This window comes from Electrophorus electricus, chromosome 1 (genome assembly GCF_013358815.1).
Source record: "Electrophorus electricus isolate fEleEle1 chromosome 1, fEleEle1.pri, whole genome shotgun sequence".
Lineage (NCBI taxonomy): Eukaryota > Metazoa > Chordata > Actinopteri > Gymnotiformes > Gymnotidae > Electrophorus > Electrophorus electricus.
This window is the reverse complement of record NC_049535.1, coordinates 21485166-21502735: the sequence shown is the minus strand read 5'-3', so window position 1 is coordinate 21502735 and position 17570 is coordinate 21485166. Positions and strand designations below refer to the sequence as shown.

At 43.6% G+C, this 17570-nt stretch overlaps 1 protein-coding gene and 1 long non-coding RNA gene across 2 annotated transcripts; both read right to left on the bottom strand.

Annotated features, from left to right (window-relative positions):
• Positions 1–980: 980 nt before the first annotated feature.
• On the bottom strand, positions 981–12074 carry LOC113580088 (catenin beta-1-like). Its single transcript, XM_035528482.1, has 16 exons — positions 11893–12074; positions 7391–7440; positions 6834–7058; positions 6357–6610; positions 5669–5907; positions 5086–5287; positions 4834–4978; positions 4644–4747; positions 4133–4471; positions 3800–3958; positions 3471–3590; positions 3044–3194; positions 2544–2665; positions 2408–2465; positions 2054–2289; positions 981–1940 (listed from the first exon to the last, which is right to left on the bottom strand). Exons 2-15 carry the CDS (start codon positions 7401–7403, stop codon positions 2084–2086), a joined length of 2337 nt encoding a protein of 778 aa, XP_035384375.1. The 5' UTR covers positions 7404–7440; positions 11893–12074; the 3' UTR covers positions 981–1940; positions 2054–2083.
• Positions 12075–13190: 1116 nt separating this feature from the next.
• Positions 13191–17192, bottom strand: LOC113580095. The gene is made up of 3 exons (XR_003410939.2): positions 16938–17192; positions 14191–14219; positions 13191–13996 (listed from the first exon to the last, which is right to left on the bottom strand). It is a non-coding gene; the product is annotated as an uncharacterized LOC113580095 (long non-coding RNA).
• Between the last annotated feature and the right edge of the window lie 378 nt (positions 17193–17570).

Genomic DNA, 17570 nt, shown 5'->3' with positions numbered 1-17570 from the left:
ATCATCTCCCTGTTTCACCGAGGAGGAGGGGGATGAGTGTGCGTTTTTGAAGTCCCAGGAGGAGGACAAGAATTGCCCCACACAAAACACGCTGGCACGACTTCAGATGCACTCCTGCGCTTGGCAAGGGCTCAATGGAATTCCTCTCACCACAAAAGAGGGGAGGGAGGCAGGAACGGGATATTAAACCCCCGCTACCGACACCCCCAACCACTCATACTTCATCAAGTGTGAGCTTATGTTCTTTAACAAGGATAAGGGGTCATCATTTTCATAAAATGGGATTTTTATTTTATGGTTTTGTTATTTTTTTAAAGAAATAAATCTTGGTTAACGATTGCTGAGACTCACATTAGCACAAAGACAGATCATCCTACACTTTCACCTCCGTAACCGTTCATGGTGAATATTTGCTGCTACTACTTTGACTACATTCTCAACTTCAGTAGTGAAGTAGACAGAGCAGGACTAGATAAAACTATTGATACAATAAAAAGAAAAAACAGTGAAGTAGTAATGTAGTAATGATACTGCAGGAAGTTTAATGTTGCCTCTGATATGCGTTAGACCAAGCCATGCGCCAATCTACAAAAAGATAAGACTTCTTAGATTTTAAAAGCGGGTGGTGGGCTGTGACAGCCAAGTTAAAAACTACCACATGCGTGTACACACTTTCCCCTCAAAGGGCAGATAAGAAGCAACCTCTCAAGATTTTATACAAGGCCTTCAAGATGGTAAGCAGCTCCTACACTCTGAGTGACTTACAAAAGGCACACAATCAATGGAAAACCGTCAGCAGACTTGGCTATAAAAGGAGTCCCACTTAGACCAATCTATCAAACATGCAGCTGAACAAGGGAATACGTTGGGGAGGAACTGGGCTACCGCTGCAGGTCTCTGTACACAGACATTTGCAAGTTTTTGGGGTTTTTTTGTTTTGTTTTTTTAAAGCACTGGTGAAAAAGAAGCTCTAGCAGGCACACTGGAATAAAGTCTTTTATTTGTTTAGCCAGGTCATTATCCATGTTCCCAAAATAAGCCGCACAGGCAAACAACGTCGCTTCAATAGAGAGACTACCTCAAGATAGCATAGAAAAGAAAGATTCGTCTCTGCTCCCTGAGACACCCCCCTCCCCAAACCCCACTCTTAGCTCATCCATACCTGTTCCGGAATAACTGACACCGAAAACCACTTTTTTTTTTTTTTTTTTTTTTAAATGTATTTAATAAGAATGCATATATTTCTACCACCCCTGTAATCCCATTTTAACAGCTGATCGTATAAAACAAAAAGCTACACATTGTTACACTTTCAGTCAGATTACATAGAAACCGATATTAGTGTTCGACACCATTACATGAGAGACTCAAACCAATGAAGTTCACTACAACTCAACGCTACAGAAGACAATAAAAAGATGGAATACAAAGTACTGCTTGAAACAGAAGTAGTGGGGGGAATGAATGAATACAGGCTAAAGCTCAAAACCAAGCTAGGAGTCAGTACCATAAACAGACTGATCTTAAAAATAGAAAATAAGATAAAACCAAAGCCTAAAAATAATAAAATAAAAAAAAGTTTATAGTTCCATCTATGACACCTCCCCTCCTTTGCACTCCTGAAATCCTCTAGATTGCCCTTCCATTGGGGAGGGGGGGGGGGGGGTTAAGAGAAAACAAAACAAAAAAAAAAAAAAAAACAAAAAAAAAAAACAAAAACAGAACACACAAAAAGGGTTGGCTTCCTTGCTTCCTCTTCCTTGCAGGAAACACCCTCTTTCTCCCAACAAGTGTGTGTGCATGAATGGTGGGTGTGTGTGTGTGTGTGTGTGTACGCGCACGCATGTGTCAGGCACTTCCCGATATGCTCGCCCACCCTCGGCAAACCTTCCGTGACTCCTCCGGCAAAATCACAACGCAGATTCGTTCAGAAAATACAGCTGTAGAAGAGAGGGGGAAATGCATCACAAGTGTTAAATAGGAGCCAGGTACCTTGTTATTGCTAACAAGTTAGCCATTAGCCTTCATCAGGCCATAGGGTGTGGAGGCTCACCTTCACTACATCCAGACTGTTACGGCGCATTTAGAGGTCTGTGTCAAACCAGGCCAGCTGATTAGAGTCTGTTGGCGGCAGGCCATCCATCAGGTCCTGGGAGTGGCCCAGATCAGGCAGGCCCTCCATGGGGTAGTCCGCCCCAGGATGGTGGCCGGCCAGCTCGTGCTCCAGCATCCCATCCATGCCAAGACCGTCCTGGCCGTAGCCGGAATGGAAGGAGCGATAGCTAGGGTCTGCCAGCAGCAGAGCAAGTGAACAAGAGACAGCAAAAGGGGCAGAGAAAGTTAATCAGCAATGGAACGATGCAAAGCATGCCACCTTTTAAACAGATGAATGTGGGAAGTATTGTACCATCAGGTCTGTATCCAACAGGCTCTCCCTGAGCTATATCCAGACCTATATCTCCAGTCTGGGAAAGACAATGGACAAAATCAGAACAAAGCATTTCAACCTATCTTGTGCGAGTTAAGGGCATTCACATGCATACCTCATTCCAGGCCATCGGCTCCGTTCTGAACAGGGAGCTGGTGAGCTCCACAGACAGGCGTTTCTTGTAGTCCTGGGGTTTGTCCTCAGACATGCGGAACAGCACAGCTGCAGCATATGTAGCTGGAGAGATTGAAGGAAAAATGCATGAGGTGACTGAACACTCAATAGCTTAACACTAACTGGGGCTGAAAGAAATAAGTGCATGTAAAAACACTTGGGGCCAGTGGGCAGTTCTGACAACAGCTTCAAGTTGATCAGCCCTGCAGCTGCATCTTGCATTCAAAGCCATTCAAGCAAAAGCAGACAACTCAAAAAAGGGGGGGGTGGGAACAAAAGCCAGCTGGTTCGGTCTTAATAATGAAAACGACACTAGCAGCCGATGGGAATCGCTGAGGCAGGAGTCTCGAAGGATCGCTTACATAATGACAGCAAACCCCACCCCAGCAGCCCTCTGGGGGCACCGGTATGAAGCGCTGCTCGGCTGTGGTGGCCACTCACCCACTCCCTCATTCCTGGAGTGCAGCAGTTCAGTTAGAGGCGCAGTGGCTCCCTCTGCCTCGATAGCCTCGGCCGCCTCCTTGTCCTGTGCCAGCTCACACAGCACACCTGCCGCCACACGCTGGATGTTCTCGATGGGAGAGTAGAGGAGCTGCACACGGGTGTAGAGAGAGCACAAGGCTGAGTTCATAAGAAGCAACAGTGCCCAAGAGACAGCAGGTAACTAGCTCAGACCATAACCATCGGACTGAAATCTTTAGGCTACCATTAGCTTGCGATCAGGTGAGATTTCAGGAAGCCACTGGTTCTGCTGCTCTGTATGAGTCAACCCATCAGCAGGGTGTTTGTGCGAGACGTGGTTGCTTTGGTGGCAACCAGGAACATGAACGTTTGCTGGAGGATAGCATTTGCTGAACACATGCTGTACCTGTACAAATAGTGGGATGGTGTTGAGTCCTCGGATAACAATTCTGTTGTGCACGTCTCTGGCCAGGATATGCAGAGCCCCGGTGCAACCCTCCACAATCTCCTCCATCCGCACTCCTTCCTGCAGAACACGGACAGTTATCAGTATGCCAGCCTGCATATCCCACAACTGAAGCCTACAATATTTTGCAGTTCCAGCACAAACTTGCATTAAATCATTAGAGCTGCACTGGTTTTCATCCAATGTCAAAGTATCTTTGTCATATTCCACAAGGTGCTCAAAGATTTGGGGGGGGGGGACACAAAAACCCACACATTTATATGCCTCACCACAAACTGTTGCTGGGTGCCCCCCATGGAAGTGCGTCTCTGGGTGTCCTGGTGCGCCCTCACCAGCAGCTGGACCAACCGGGGGATGGCACCCTGCTCACGAAGCGGTGCATGATTGGCTGGACACAGTGCCAGGTTACGGATCAGACCAACTGTGGCCTGTTGGTGGGGGTGGAGAAGTAAAAAAATTTTGGTTCAGAGGCAAACAACATTTCAGAGAACTCGCAGGCAAGGAGAATTTTAATTTCTCTTTTTTGGGTTTTATGGTTGTTCCATGTTTGTGTGCACAGCTCATTTCAAACTCTGCTTTTCTCTCCCTCCAAGTTCATGTACCTTAATGAGGGGCCAGTGAGAGGGAGGGTGCAGCAGCTTGACCACCACAGGCAGGCCGTAGTGCAACCGCACAGCATTCTGGGCCATCTCTGCGTCCTGGTGCCTGGAGGTGAGGTGGCGCAGGGCACAGACGGCCGGCTCGGTGATGTCCTCACGGTCTCCGGCGCGGAGCACAGTGCGCACTAGCGCCTCGATGCCACCCACCTGGCACACCATCATCTTGTTCTTGTAGTTGTTGCAGGTGAGATTGGAGAGGATGCCTGCGGCACACGTCACCACGTTGATGTCGTCCGAGCCGAGCAGCTGCACCAGGGTACCTAGCAGGCCCTCCATGCCCTCCTGCGGGTGCATGGCAAAAGGGATACATGCCCGTTAGAATATAAAGTGAGGAAAACATGAGCGGGGGGTCTGCACAGAGAGCCCAACTACCAATGTGATGGCAGGTGAGAACCTGGCACTGGAACAGGACGAATGACTGTTTGGACAGCACACACGTGCAATGTGCGAATACCTGCTTGGTGGCAGCATCAGACAGGTTGCGGAGCGTCCAGAGGCAATTCTGCACCAGACGTTGGCTGGGGTCTGTGAGGTGAAGACCAAGAGCCTGCATGCCTCCTGCAAACAGCACAGAGGACAGCGTGAACACCAGGTCCCATGAGACTTTTTTTGGGGGGGGAGATGTGTGCTGCTGGTGAACTTACCGGCCTCAACAATGGCAGGCTTGTTACTGGAGCAGACGGAGAGCACTTTAAGCACGCGGCTGGTGGTCCAGAGCAGCTTCTCGTACGTGTAGGTCCGCATGATGTTCACCAAGGCCTGAGGACCACCGCTCGCAAGGATGATCAGCTGAAGGGGCAACAGTACAGAACACCCGTTACACACCTGGGTACCCAACACACCCACACACTGGGAACAGAACCATTCGAGTGCGAGACAATTGGTCGGGGATGCACCTTGCTCTCCTGGTTGCCATAAGCCAGGATCTGTAGGCAGTCTGTGGTGATTGCGAGGAATTTGACGTTGGTCTTGTTCAGGAGGGCCACCATTTTCTGCAGGCCTCCGGCCAGACGGACGGCCATCTTGGCACCTTCCTGGTGCAGCAGGAGGTTGTGTAGGGTGGTAATGGCATAGAACAGCACGCTGTCCACTGGAGACCTGAGATGCACATGAACACACACTTGCTTACTCCAACTGAATAAGTGAATTAAATTACTACACTGAAGGCACATACCAGACTCTGGCTGGAAGCACCATTTCTTCTGAACCATTCAACTGAAATAAGTGACCCTCGTAGACAGTTATTTTTTTGTGTCGTCAGTCATTTTAAAGCAAGATTCTATTCAAGTGTTCTTGCTCCAGTGCTGAAGGACCACAGCAGTTTCTGCTCCTCCAATGCATCATGCAAGTCAGTCAATAAACCAAATGAGGAGAGCTGGAGCTGCTCCACTGTTGAGAGGGCCAGCACAGAGCTACAATTCACCAGCCACCCAGGGACCTTCTCACAGCTATATGCCCTACTGCCTCTGTGCTGCTCACCCCAGCATCTTGACAAGGGCAGGGATGCCCCCTGACTTGAAGATGGCCAGCAGACCCTCCCGGTGGTGGGACAAGTTATGCAGAGTCCCAGCCGTACAGCGGGCCGTCTCCACGTCAGCTGTGTTCTGCATGGTCCGCACAACGGCCGACACCATCTGTGGGGAACGCATGATGGCATGGCGCGATGCTTCCTTCTTCGACAGTTGGTGCACCATCACAGACGCCTTGTTCACTACCACCTGCAGGAGAGACGGACACCAATCTAAAGTTATGCAGGAAGGACGACCAAAACTGCCCGTGGGGCAGTTCAATAAGTTCAACGCATGTGCGTTCATTTCCTGAATGTGCGATGGTGCAAATGCAAGTGTAATTCAGGGAACAGACACACTGAACTGGTTTCTGGGTCACCTCAACGGCTTAAAATAACCAGCTCCTAAAAGACAGACCTAGAGTGACAAGATATTGTTTGCAAGGTGGAGGCAAAACTACAGTAAAATTGCCTCAGAAAGGTACAGATGACCTAACTATGGTGTCACATCAAAGAACTGTTGAAGGCTTAAACCTAGTGTAATTGGCATATCATACATGTAAAAGCTTGTTTAAAATTGCATACATGTCCCCCTATGCAGAGCCTTGCATATCCAAAAACAGTGGAGGAGAGGAGCAGGATTGTGAGGAAGAGCCTGACCTGGTCCTCATCGTTGAGGAGCTTGGTGAGCTCAGGGATGGCCCTGGTGGCCAGTTCGGCATCATCCTGGTAGTTGATGAGGTTGACCACGGCATGCTTGAGCATCTGGGAGGGTTCGGCAAGCCGCTGGACATTGGTGGGGTTTGCAGAATCAAACTGAGTGGAGGGGATCTGCATGCCCTCGTCCAACGTCTCCGGGAACATGGCTGCCCGCACACGCTGGGCCCGCGTCATGGCGTACTGCCCATCCATATCTAGAGAGAGGCTGGCCGTTATGTCTTAGCCAATGAATTTAACAGCAATAACAAGACTAGAAAGAAATTGTTTCGTCTGCTGCACATTTTCCTTGTGGCATTTGGTGATGCTTTTTGAATTGGCACCTGTGGCATCTGGTTTTTTTTTTTGCTTGTTTTTTTTGTTTTTTGTTTTTTTTAAGATGGATGCTCAGGCGTACATTAACGGCTGGCACAAACATACCTGCCACCTGCTCTGGGGTGAAGGGCTGGCTGAAGCCCTGGTCCCACTCGTACAGCACCTGGTTGTCCAGGTCTTCCTCCTCGGGGTTGCCCTTGCCTGAGAGAGAGGGCGCTGTGGTGGTGGCCCCAGAGTGGATTCCAGAGTCTAGATAAGACTGCTGCTGCCAGTGGCTGACTGCAGCCTTCCGGTCTTGCTCCATAGCCATGTCCAGCTCCATCAAATCAGCTGCACACGGACAGCAGACGGGAACAAGGGTTAAGGATGGTTAACAGCTGACTAGGTGACTACAAACAGACTACAGCAGAGTCTTAATGGGTAATAATAAAATAAATAAAATCTTTTTTTTTTTTTTTTTTTTTTTTTTTTTTTTTTTTTAAATAAAAGATTTTCACCAATCATTTGCTAATGCCTGTTCAACACACGTCCTAACCAGTTAGGTGATGTTTGGCTTGCTGGTTGTATGCAAGTATGTGGTAGTTTTGGGTGGTGGTGGGGGTCCAAATTTAGGTAATTTAGTGTCACTCAATTTACTAGACCTATAATGGACGTGTACTCACACTGGGTAGCCATCGTACTGCCAAGGCCTCAGTCCGAACTACTTCCAAATCTGCAGATGGAAGAAAGGATCCAGCCATAAGCATGACCATTTCAGAAAGAATACACAAGCTGCACAAACTATAACTTGGCAAAGCTGTGGTGGAAAGGCAAGCAATACCAGCTCTTCCAAACCACCTGAAATCTGATATTCAACTTGCCATTCCATTCAGACAACAGCTGACAGCATGAGCCATGGACAGAGCCTGGAGCTGAGTGTATGTTCTTAGGGAAATTCCCTACATTCAAACAGCTGGGTGGCTTACACACTCGCACAAATGAGTCATACTGGCGGTACCAGTACAAACATTCCTGGGGGTTAGTCAGCTTCATTCATCAAAAGTTGATGGGAGCACGAAACTTCAACAAACACGATAAAGGAAAACAGCATTTTGCGTGGATGAATTCTGGACAGATAGGACTAATCAGTAGAGACCAAGTCTAAAGCTCCTATGAAATGTTCAAATCAAATGGCTATAATTCACCTTGATGTCTGTTCTCTACCAACATTGGCACAGCATTTGTACTTTCAATTCTTGAGTGAGGCCTTAGCTTATGTTAGCATCCCCCTGCCCCCCAGATCTCCATAGCAAATCAGATCTCAACTGGCTGCCTTTTTAATCAAATCTCTTTTGTTGAAATTTACATCAAATAGGCTGTCAGGGCTATATACTTTATCCTACAGTCAATGTAAGAACGATGACTCAAACATGCTTGCTCCTGCGATTCCCCCATTTGAGTGGAGGGGAGATGATTGCAGTAACAGCCTCCGAAGGGTGTGTTCATTGGTGGGTTATTGACAGCAACTGACCACAAATGGTTTGGCTAGAAGAAACAAAAACCAGGCATTCACAGACCCTTGCCAGTAACATAAAAAGCTACCCATGTTATGTGATGTCAGAACTAAGGTTAAAGGGTTTTTACTGAGAAAACAAGAAAACAGAAGAGCTACAAAAAGGGTTGACCTCCTCAATGCTCTGTGTATAGGATAAGACACTTGGAATCGCTGGCACTAGTGCCATGCACCAATCAGAGCAGCGCACATCCCTGGGGCAGGGCAGGACATTCTAGGGTTCCTACAGCAGAACACAGATCAGGCACCTACAGTTACACTACAAGTCAACTTTTGAAGACAAAGACCCATTTAAACAATTCTTTAGAAATCTGTAAGTGTAAACTTCCTTAATGGCAAACTGGTAGTCACTAATTGTAAGATACTTTAACCATTTAGTAATTACTACACAAACCTTTATTACATCTAAACTGAAAATGGCATACCCATGTTAAAATTGTAACACTCAATTGACATTTGGCTCTTAAAATGCTGATTAATCTAGAGAACTCAAATCTACTCTGCACACAGACTGCAGCTCGAGTCAATGTGTCTAGGTTTAGGTCAACATTAAGCGTGGCACTTTAGCCTGGTTAATTAAACAGGCAGACGAACATACACTTTCCACTGTATTTCTCCAGAACTGGAGGATGTGGACACAAACAGGAAAACGGAAATCTCTACAGAGTTAGGTGAAGCTTCCTGCACTGGCCGAGTCAAAGGGAAGCCAAAAAACACGAGAGCCTCAGGCACATACTACCTTCTTTCCTCTGAATAAATTGCAAAAGAATTTGTATCAGTTAGTTCTGTGTGTTTTCTGAGGTGAAGGGCATATAAAAACAGGCCTGAACTAAAACAATCACAAAGCACTTTGGCCTCATTTGCCTCTGAGCTAGCCATTAAGTAATCTGGATGTGTTGGATGGGTAATCAAGTGCCTATAACTAAATATTAAACAGGTTAAACAAGAAGTCATCAGCAGTGACTTTGTACCAGCAGGATTATACTTCTCAATGTTCACTTGGATAAAGAAAACAATCTGCATTCTGTACTTGCTTTATGCAAAGTCAGGCTATTAGTCCTCACCATGATGTTTCCCTTCACTGTTGGCCATATTAGCATTTACGAAAGAGATTTTAAATACGATGGTTTCTCTCTTCACTCTTGCACTTAGTTATCAGCCTGAGGAATAATTTGCTCAAGTTAGCACATAGCCTCTCAGTGCAAGACATGCAGAAAAAGAGCCCCTTTCAGATACAGGCAATTACAGGAACCCACATTTATGAAAACATCCTGCAGTCAGCATTGGACATTCCACACCATGTGTGTGAGCATGCGTTACACGTCTGCCAGGGAGGTACTATATAGCACTTCTAATGTCTGGTTTGGTGTAGGCAGAAAAAAAAAAAAAAAAAGCTTCTAATAGGAGGAGGGGAACAGAGTGCTGTGAAGTTGTGCCAAACTTAATAAATTAGGCTTTTTATGGGTGAGGGGGCAGGACTTAAATTCTTTGAAAGCAAACAGGGGCAGCTGTGGCAGCTTATGAAAACCGTTTTCTGCAGTGCCGAGATTTAAGCAGAACAGCTGATAATAAAAATAAAATAAAAAATCCAGCACACAAAAACCTCACTTTGGATTTGGCTAGATATTGCTGCAACTGCCTCAGCACTACCCAGTTAAAAATGGCAAGCCAACACCAACATGCATTTTAACAGCAGTAATCTTAACATGGTTGTTTGAGAGCCTATATAGCTGCACTACCAAACATACCCTGCAAGATAAACTTTCATAAATTTGAAGGGGAAAAAGAGGGGGGGCGAGGTCAAACTACAGTGAGGGAGGCACACATGCACCACCCCTGTCCATATGGATCTCATTTAGAAACTACTTCAAAGCAAACATTAGGTACTGCCCAACTAGCCATGTTTTAGGGGCTCATTAAAACTACCTCACTGTAACCAGTTAACCACAGCCTGAGGAAACAGGCACCGGACCACCGTAAGTGTTTTGATGTACATACAGACGTCAACACGACACACAAGTACAGGTCTTAATGAGTGACCGCAAGACAGATCTGAAGACCTAAAGACCTCACCATCTTTGATCCTCTGTGGATGAGGATCTGAACTATACCATCAAACATAGGAGGGGTACTGTGTGTAATTTTCACTTTGGACACAATAAGCACATCTTGTGGCATCCAACCAGTACCTTAATTGTTCTGGCTATGGAAATGGACTTTTCATATATTGTGTCCTCTAAGCATCAAGTATATGGGTTATACAGACTTGGGGGGGGGGGGGGGTTAATTCATAAGATGTTATTCTCACGTCTACCTTCCATCTGTATTTTCCGTGTCGTAAGGGAAAACGGATGCAGTATTTAATGATGCTGCGGGTTTTCCCCCCAGCAAGACACCACAGAACCTAATGTTTACGAGATCAAAAAGATACCTTTCTACGCTCTCGCCGCTTGGGACACTACCCCCCCCCCCCTTCCATTTTCAGTACGCACTCCATCACCTTCCTCAACTTTCTCAGGGAAGACATTTGCAACACTACGAGACAGGGATTGCGCCTGCTTGCCTGGATAATATTAAAAGTTAACTAGGTTAGCTGCTCCAGAGTCAGGGGAAAACAATTAAGAAACTTAATCATGTTGTAAACAAAGTTAATGGATGTTAAAACGCCAAAACCAGCGTCTTAGTTGATTCGAATTTTACACAAAACTAAAGTTTAGATCAAATTGGTAGCCAACTCTAATCAGAGCAACAAAAAAGCAAAAAGCAAAATTCCATAGACGAAAAATTGGACATTTGTTATTATGGCTGTATTTTGCTAGTTTGCTACAATGAAGAGTCAGCTAACGTTACCGTCTTACGTTAAATCAGAACCAACCTCAAATAGCCCCAAAATCACCTAAACTGGCTTAACTAACGCCATCCTTGCTAGCCAGCTCGGTAAAGTGGTGACGTCCCACCATAATATATCATAGACTTTTAGCAGTATGCTCCGTCTATGTAACTAGCTAGGCTAGCAAGCCAAGTAATTAGTATATTTATGACTAAAAGTAGGTTTGCATTTAGCTAGTCCACCGCCAACGAAGGATTTCATGTTCATTTAGGTTGCACGGAAGAAGCGACTATTGCTCTTAGCCAGTTACACCGGTATGTCCCCCTCCCCAAGTTTAGCTAACTGACAAAACCAACTAACCTAGGTTAGCTAGTCATCTACCTAACTACTGAGCTAGTGAGGCTAGCCAAAATAGGGGGAAAATCGCTAGCAATCACCGTTACACTGCCAACCCTAACGTTAACGTAGCTGAGATCGCACCAGAAACCAACATCAAGAACCAAAAACACACTTACAAATCGACTTAAGGTTAGCTACTGAGCCACGTTAAAGACTTTAACATGACATTTAACGGTACCCGAAACCAAGTGCAGGCCCAAAAGCTAGCTAGCTTTTCATACATTATACATTCAGGTAAAAAAAAAGAGATCCATTCCTAAACGGACGGAAAACCTCGGAAGGTCCCCCTCCCCAGTCACAGCCTGCTAGCACTGAGAACTCAACATCCCCGATGTTCAAAAGAAACGCCCAAACTTGGCACAATTACGCCTTCATACGCTTACCTGATACCAAAACGGATAAGCCGTTTTTCTGTCAGGGGCGTGGGACCAACGCTTCAGTATCCAAACTGGAATGAAATCGCTAGACCACCCGGCAAAATTCCGGACGGGTAGCCGCACTCTTCGATGCACTAACGCTGAAAACTCCTGTGTGACTGGAAACTGGACCTTAAAATGGCGCCTGTCAGGGGGAGTTCTTATACCAGGAATGCGGTTAATGTATTCTACCGCATCCAAGAAATTAGACCTCTACCTTGTGTGTTTCCGATACTATGGTAACGCTCACACTGTATCATCAAAAGTTAAATCACGGAACGATATCATTCTTCATATAAAAATTGACTTTTTATAAGGTGTTGGTTTTATTTTAAGCAAACTCTAGTTATGTGGTATGTGCGGAGTGATATGGCAGATGTGTACAGGGAGAGGTACATTCATTAGTTTGGAATGTGACTGTTTTGAAAAGGATGTTGGGAGATCCACTTCCAAATACAAGGTAACGTTTGTGTCAGGGAAACTTGATCGACTTCACTAGAACAAATACATTTTATTCAGTGCATGATAATATTTTGCAGTCAGTAGTTCGTTTTTAATTCTTCTTTAGCTGGCAATTGATTTTCAGTTAACTCGTTAGAGTTTAAGTGGTTTTTTTATATTCTCAACGGCAGAAAAAAACTGAATTTCCTTGTAACAAGACAACTGTTTCCGGAATTGTTCTGCATCACTAAGTCAATAAAAACCCATATAATCTTGAATGTGAATGGAATACTTGTAGCTAAAGGACAACAGCTCAATTAAAACCCATGCACATTGTCTAAGACCTGTCTATGAACTTGTGTACAAGCAGATTGAAGATAAGGCAGACATAGTCATATACAGTCTTTCAGCAACCTCCATCCAGTTCAAATAATTTTCAATAACAAACTCAAAATAGGTGTAATAAACAGCTATAAAAATGTCATACATTCAGAGCAGAGGCAGTGAGCCTGCATATTTTGCTGCTCTTTGATAAGTTCCTTTACACAAACAAGATGATTAAAGCTGTTGTTAAGTGACTGTAATATGCAAGGTAGAAATACAAGAATCAAGTGAAATCTGAAAATCTGTTTAATAATTCACAACAATGATCAGCAATGTAATGAATCTATGAACAACAACAAAAAAACCTCTCTCTCTCTCTCTCTCTCTCTCTCTCTCTCTCTCTCTATATATATATATATATATATATATATATATATATATATATATATATATATATATATATATATATAAAATTAGTTTTAATGGATTGGATTTTCCACAAATATAAAATCATACGTCTTAGCAAGCATGTTTAGGATTAATATAATACAGGGGACCTCATCACAGATGTCTTCGCACCAGATGATCACACATGTTCTCAGTTACTTCTTTTCAGTAAAATATATGATATCTACTGGATATGTGACAAAAATCAGATCTGTTAGTTTTAATGAGGCCACTTTAAATGTGGAGTGTGTTTATTGGAGATCAGCCCTGAAATCTACTACAAGCTACAAATCAAAGGCCACTGATGTTGAGCAAATATTTAGTCTCAATATGTAAAGGCATGCTCCCTGGTCTCTCACAGTGTGTGTGTGTGTGTGTTTGTTTGTTTTTTTCTCAGACAAGTAAATTCAGTAGTCACTGGCAGTGCACAGAGTGTACAAGTCACACAACTGACCCTTTGTTTGGCCACTAGAGCCCAAAACACTACTGCTCACTTTGCCTGCAGTCAACCAAGTTGTATAAAATAATGTCAGTCATAATGCCATTATAAATGCAGTATATGTTTGAAAGGGGCACAAGACATATTTCCTTTTTGTTATACTGGTACTAAATTAAAGCATTTAAAACACAACATTGAGTCAAGAAATATGTGGTGTATATGGTTGTAATTACTTACAAAAGTCAGCCTCTTACATACTAAGCATCAAAGCCATTAACATAGAAAGTAAGCAGCCGGAAGGCTGTATATGACCAAATATACACAAATGCACACAACACATGATCAAGACAAGACAAGACAGAGGAGTGAGGTAGAGTATGAGAGTGATGGCCTCTGTGAGGGCATCTGTTGGGTCCCTCCCTGAAATAGAATACATATAACATGATTGCATATTTAAAATACTACACAAATGTATACATGTATTGAGTAATACATTAGAGTAACAGAAAATCAGCAGCAAATACATGATTACAAATCTGAAAAAGTAATGATGATTAAAAGATGATTACAGGATTATATTTAAATGTAAAATGTAATAGGAAGTTTTTATAAACCGTTTCAAGCAGTGGGTCCTTTCTTCTCCCTGTACAAAAGAAAATGTACATAAGGGAAAATTAAAAAGAAAAGGCTCAGTACCTTTAATCCATATTTCTATAGATGTTGCTGCTTACAATTGTAATCACAAAATACATTCTGAAGGCAGCTGTGTGCATCCTATTTTGACACTGTGTTTGTAAACAAGAACAATACTCTGGATAATTAAAGACATGGGTGTGATACTAAAATTGGTTTGGGGTTTATGTCAGTTTAATGAATCACCACTGGGTTCAAAACTTTAAACGTAGAGAAATATTCATGTCATTGCCTTCGATATATCCCTTAATTTCCTATTTCGTTGTTAGAATAATTATTCAAAAATCAAGGTACATCCTGGAAAACATTTTCACGTCATCTTGGCAGAATCAGCAGGAGAAAACAACTTGATCTGTTCATAAAGAAACATTAAAGGGGTCTATGTTCTAATGCTAGTAACATTTTCTTCTCAGACCAGTGATCTTGATGTAGCTCAGGATAAGAGGAAACCCAAACTATCATGTTAAATTTTATTCACCTTCTTCACTATCAGACATGTTGATAGCACATTATTTCTGGCAACCATTAATTGAGAAACATGATACAACACCAATAATTGCATTATTTTGGCTAATAAGTTATATTATTATGTTATTTTGGTCTAACAGTTATATTACAGTGCATTTTATTTATTATATTAATATTCCTTCAGAGAGAGTTTTAGGCCATTACTACTTCATAGAAGAGGCTTTGTTTCATAAGGCTGCTTGCCGACAGAAAGCAAAAATACAATTGTGTCCAAAATTCCAAGCCCTAAGCCTAATATTAAGAATTAATTTTTTACATCACTGGTCAAGAGCAAATTAAAAAATTTCACTGAAGTTTTTAACACTGTTAGTGAAATCCTTGTCACAATAGACACTAATTGTTCAGAAATAATCAAACATTTGTTTCAAATAAGACTACATTTTAGAAAATTATTTATAGCAATTTGTTTAAAATAAGGCTACATTAGACATTGTCAGTGTCTTTGCAGTGAATTTGCCATTCACATCTTTTAAGGATCAAAACGTTAAAATCAAACAAAGACTTGTTTCTTGTTAGCAGAGGTGTTGTGTGTCATCTATTATGTTTCATTGTGTGTTAGTCATGCATTGTTACTACAGTGAAACTGAAACTAAAGCCCACTGGACTGTGGAAAGAGGAAAAAAGAGAATACATTACAACACATATTTTGCCAGTGTGAGACAGGTTTTCATTTAGTGGATTGTAGTTTGCAGAACACTATATTTTCATTTGAGTGAGGCACATAGTCAGTATGCAAGCTATATATTAGCCATCTGGTCCTCCAAAATGGGATGTCCCTTTAATTAAATGACATCATCTTGATTCTCAGAGCTGTCTCTGCCTCCTTTTTGTGTTATTCAAGCTCACGGGTTGTTTTTGTTTTCCTTGTTTATCTAGAAATCCCCTGTGCTAGCATGAAGAGTGCGAATGTGTGTGCGTTTTGTGTGCACGTTCATTCAAACGATAAGACCATACCTTTGTAGGAGGGTGGAAGGAGCACCATATGGGAATATAGGCATATTGATTCACATACACAGATGATGTGTTCAAATGCACCGCGTTCTGCAGGGCACGAGCCCTCAGAAAGGGTGTGTCAGATGAGACATGGGTCATTTTGAATGAATGGGCTGTTTAGTTCATTTCACTAAGATGTGGCTTCTGCCCATTTGTGCTCTCATGAAAGGCGACCTCCCAAGGACTCAAGCTACCTTTTAGGAAATTTGGAAAGTCTGTCTCAAATCGCAGAGATGGTTTGTTTTTGTGAGCTGATTTGTGGACAAATCAAGGTCAAACGATCAGCACGGCCTGTGGTGGCACTCAGGCAACGGAGACCTTCGTCTCAGTCCCCTTGTCCCCTCATTCCCAGTCCCCTTCATCCTGTCATCGTTCCCTCCCTCCCTCCCTTGTCCCCTCATTCCCAGTCCCCTTCATCCTGTCATCGTTCCCTCCCTCCCTCCCTTGTCCTCTCCTCCTCTCCTGATGTCACCTGCACCATGCCTTCCTCGTGCCTTGCTTTCCCAGCACGTGCATGCTCTAATAAAACAAGACACGGGCAAATCGCCAGATCTCATAGCATGCCGAGGAAAGCTGGGCTTTCATGAATGCTGCAATTCTGGATTCAGCACCAGGGATTTTAATGGGGAGCTTGCCGAGAGAGAGAGAGAGAGAGAGAGAGAGAGAGAGAGAGAGAGAGAGAGAGAGAGAGAAAACTAGAGGCTAAAATGACCTAAAGTCACTGTCATCTTCACTTGCCAGGTATGGTTCACAATTCACAAGCTGCCATTAAAGAAATGAAATGCATTTCTACAATGCTGCATTCTAACTAAAGATTAAGTCTCTTAGGCCTACCAATAATCAATGCTGTCAGTCTTTTAATTCACCCTAATAAAAAACACACACACACACAGACATGCACACCGTGGAACCACCTATGGCCACTTTTCCTATTTAAAATCATCCACAGCCTTTTTAGAAATCACACTATATTCCAACATTCTGTATCCATTACAATATTTCTTGTTGCTTAGCAATGGGATCTGGTTAAGCATCTTTAAAAAATCATAAACCCTTTACTAAAGATATTTGCAGGATGAGACTCACCCTGAACACAATCGTGCAATATACCAAATCCACCAGAATCAAGCATAAACGCCATACCCACCTAGACCCTAACGCTGTCACACGCTGGGTTAGGGGTTGCCAAGGTTTCTTTGGAAGGCCCATAAATTGTGTGTCGAGCTTCAAGGTAAGCCAGTAACCAACAGATCCATTAATACCGTCTGTAGAAGATAAATGCAGAGAAACCACACAGGAAAAAAAAAAAACCTACTATGAACACAATAGTATAAAACAGGAGGAAAGAGAATGTAAGGTTCCTCTCTCCCCCGCATGCATGTCTGCTGTGCTGATGTTCATCCTGCTTTCTCCTGAGAGGAGTGGGGGAGTGGTGGCACCCTGAAATTTAAGCCCTTTTTTGGGGGAAAGATACTCCAATCAGGCCCTCTCTCCACAGGAGCCATTAGGCACGGTTTGGTAGCCAGCGTTAAATGAGTTCAAGGGCTGGGCACAAAAGAACGAAACCCACACTTTCTATTTTCACAGAAAAAGGCTTCATATGTGCTTTTGTGCCTTTTCTCCTAAAATGTCATGATCCTTCAGCTCTGGCCATGCACAAAAGGTGATGAGAGACAGTTCAGCTGTGCAAATGAATAGCAAAGTGCTTAAATGACCGGCACGATGCAACCTAAACAAGAACACAGAGACGCATCTTGATCAACTGCTCTGAGAATGCAGG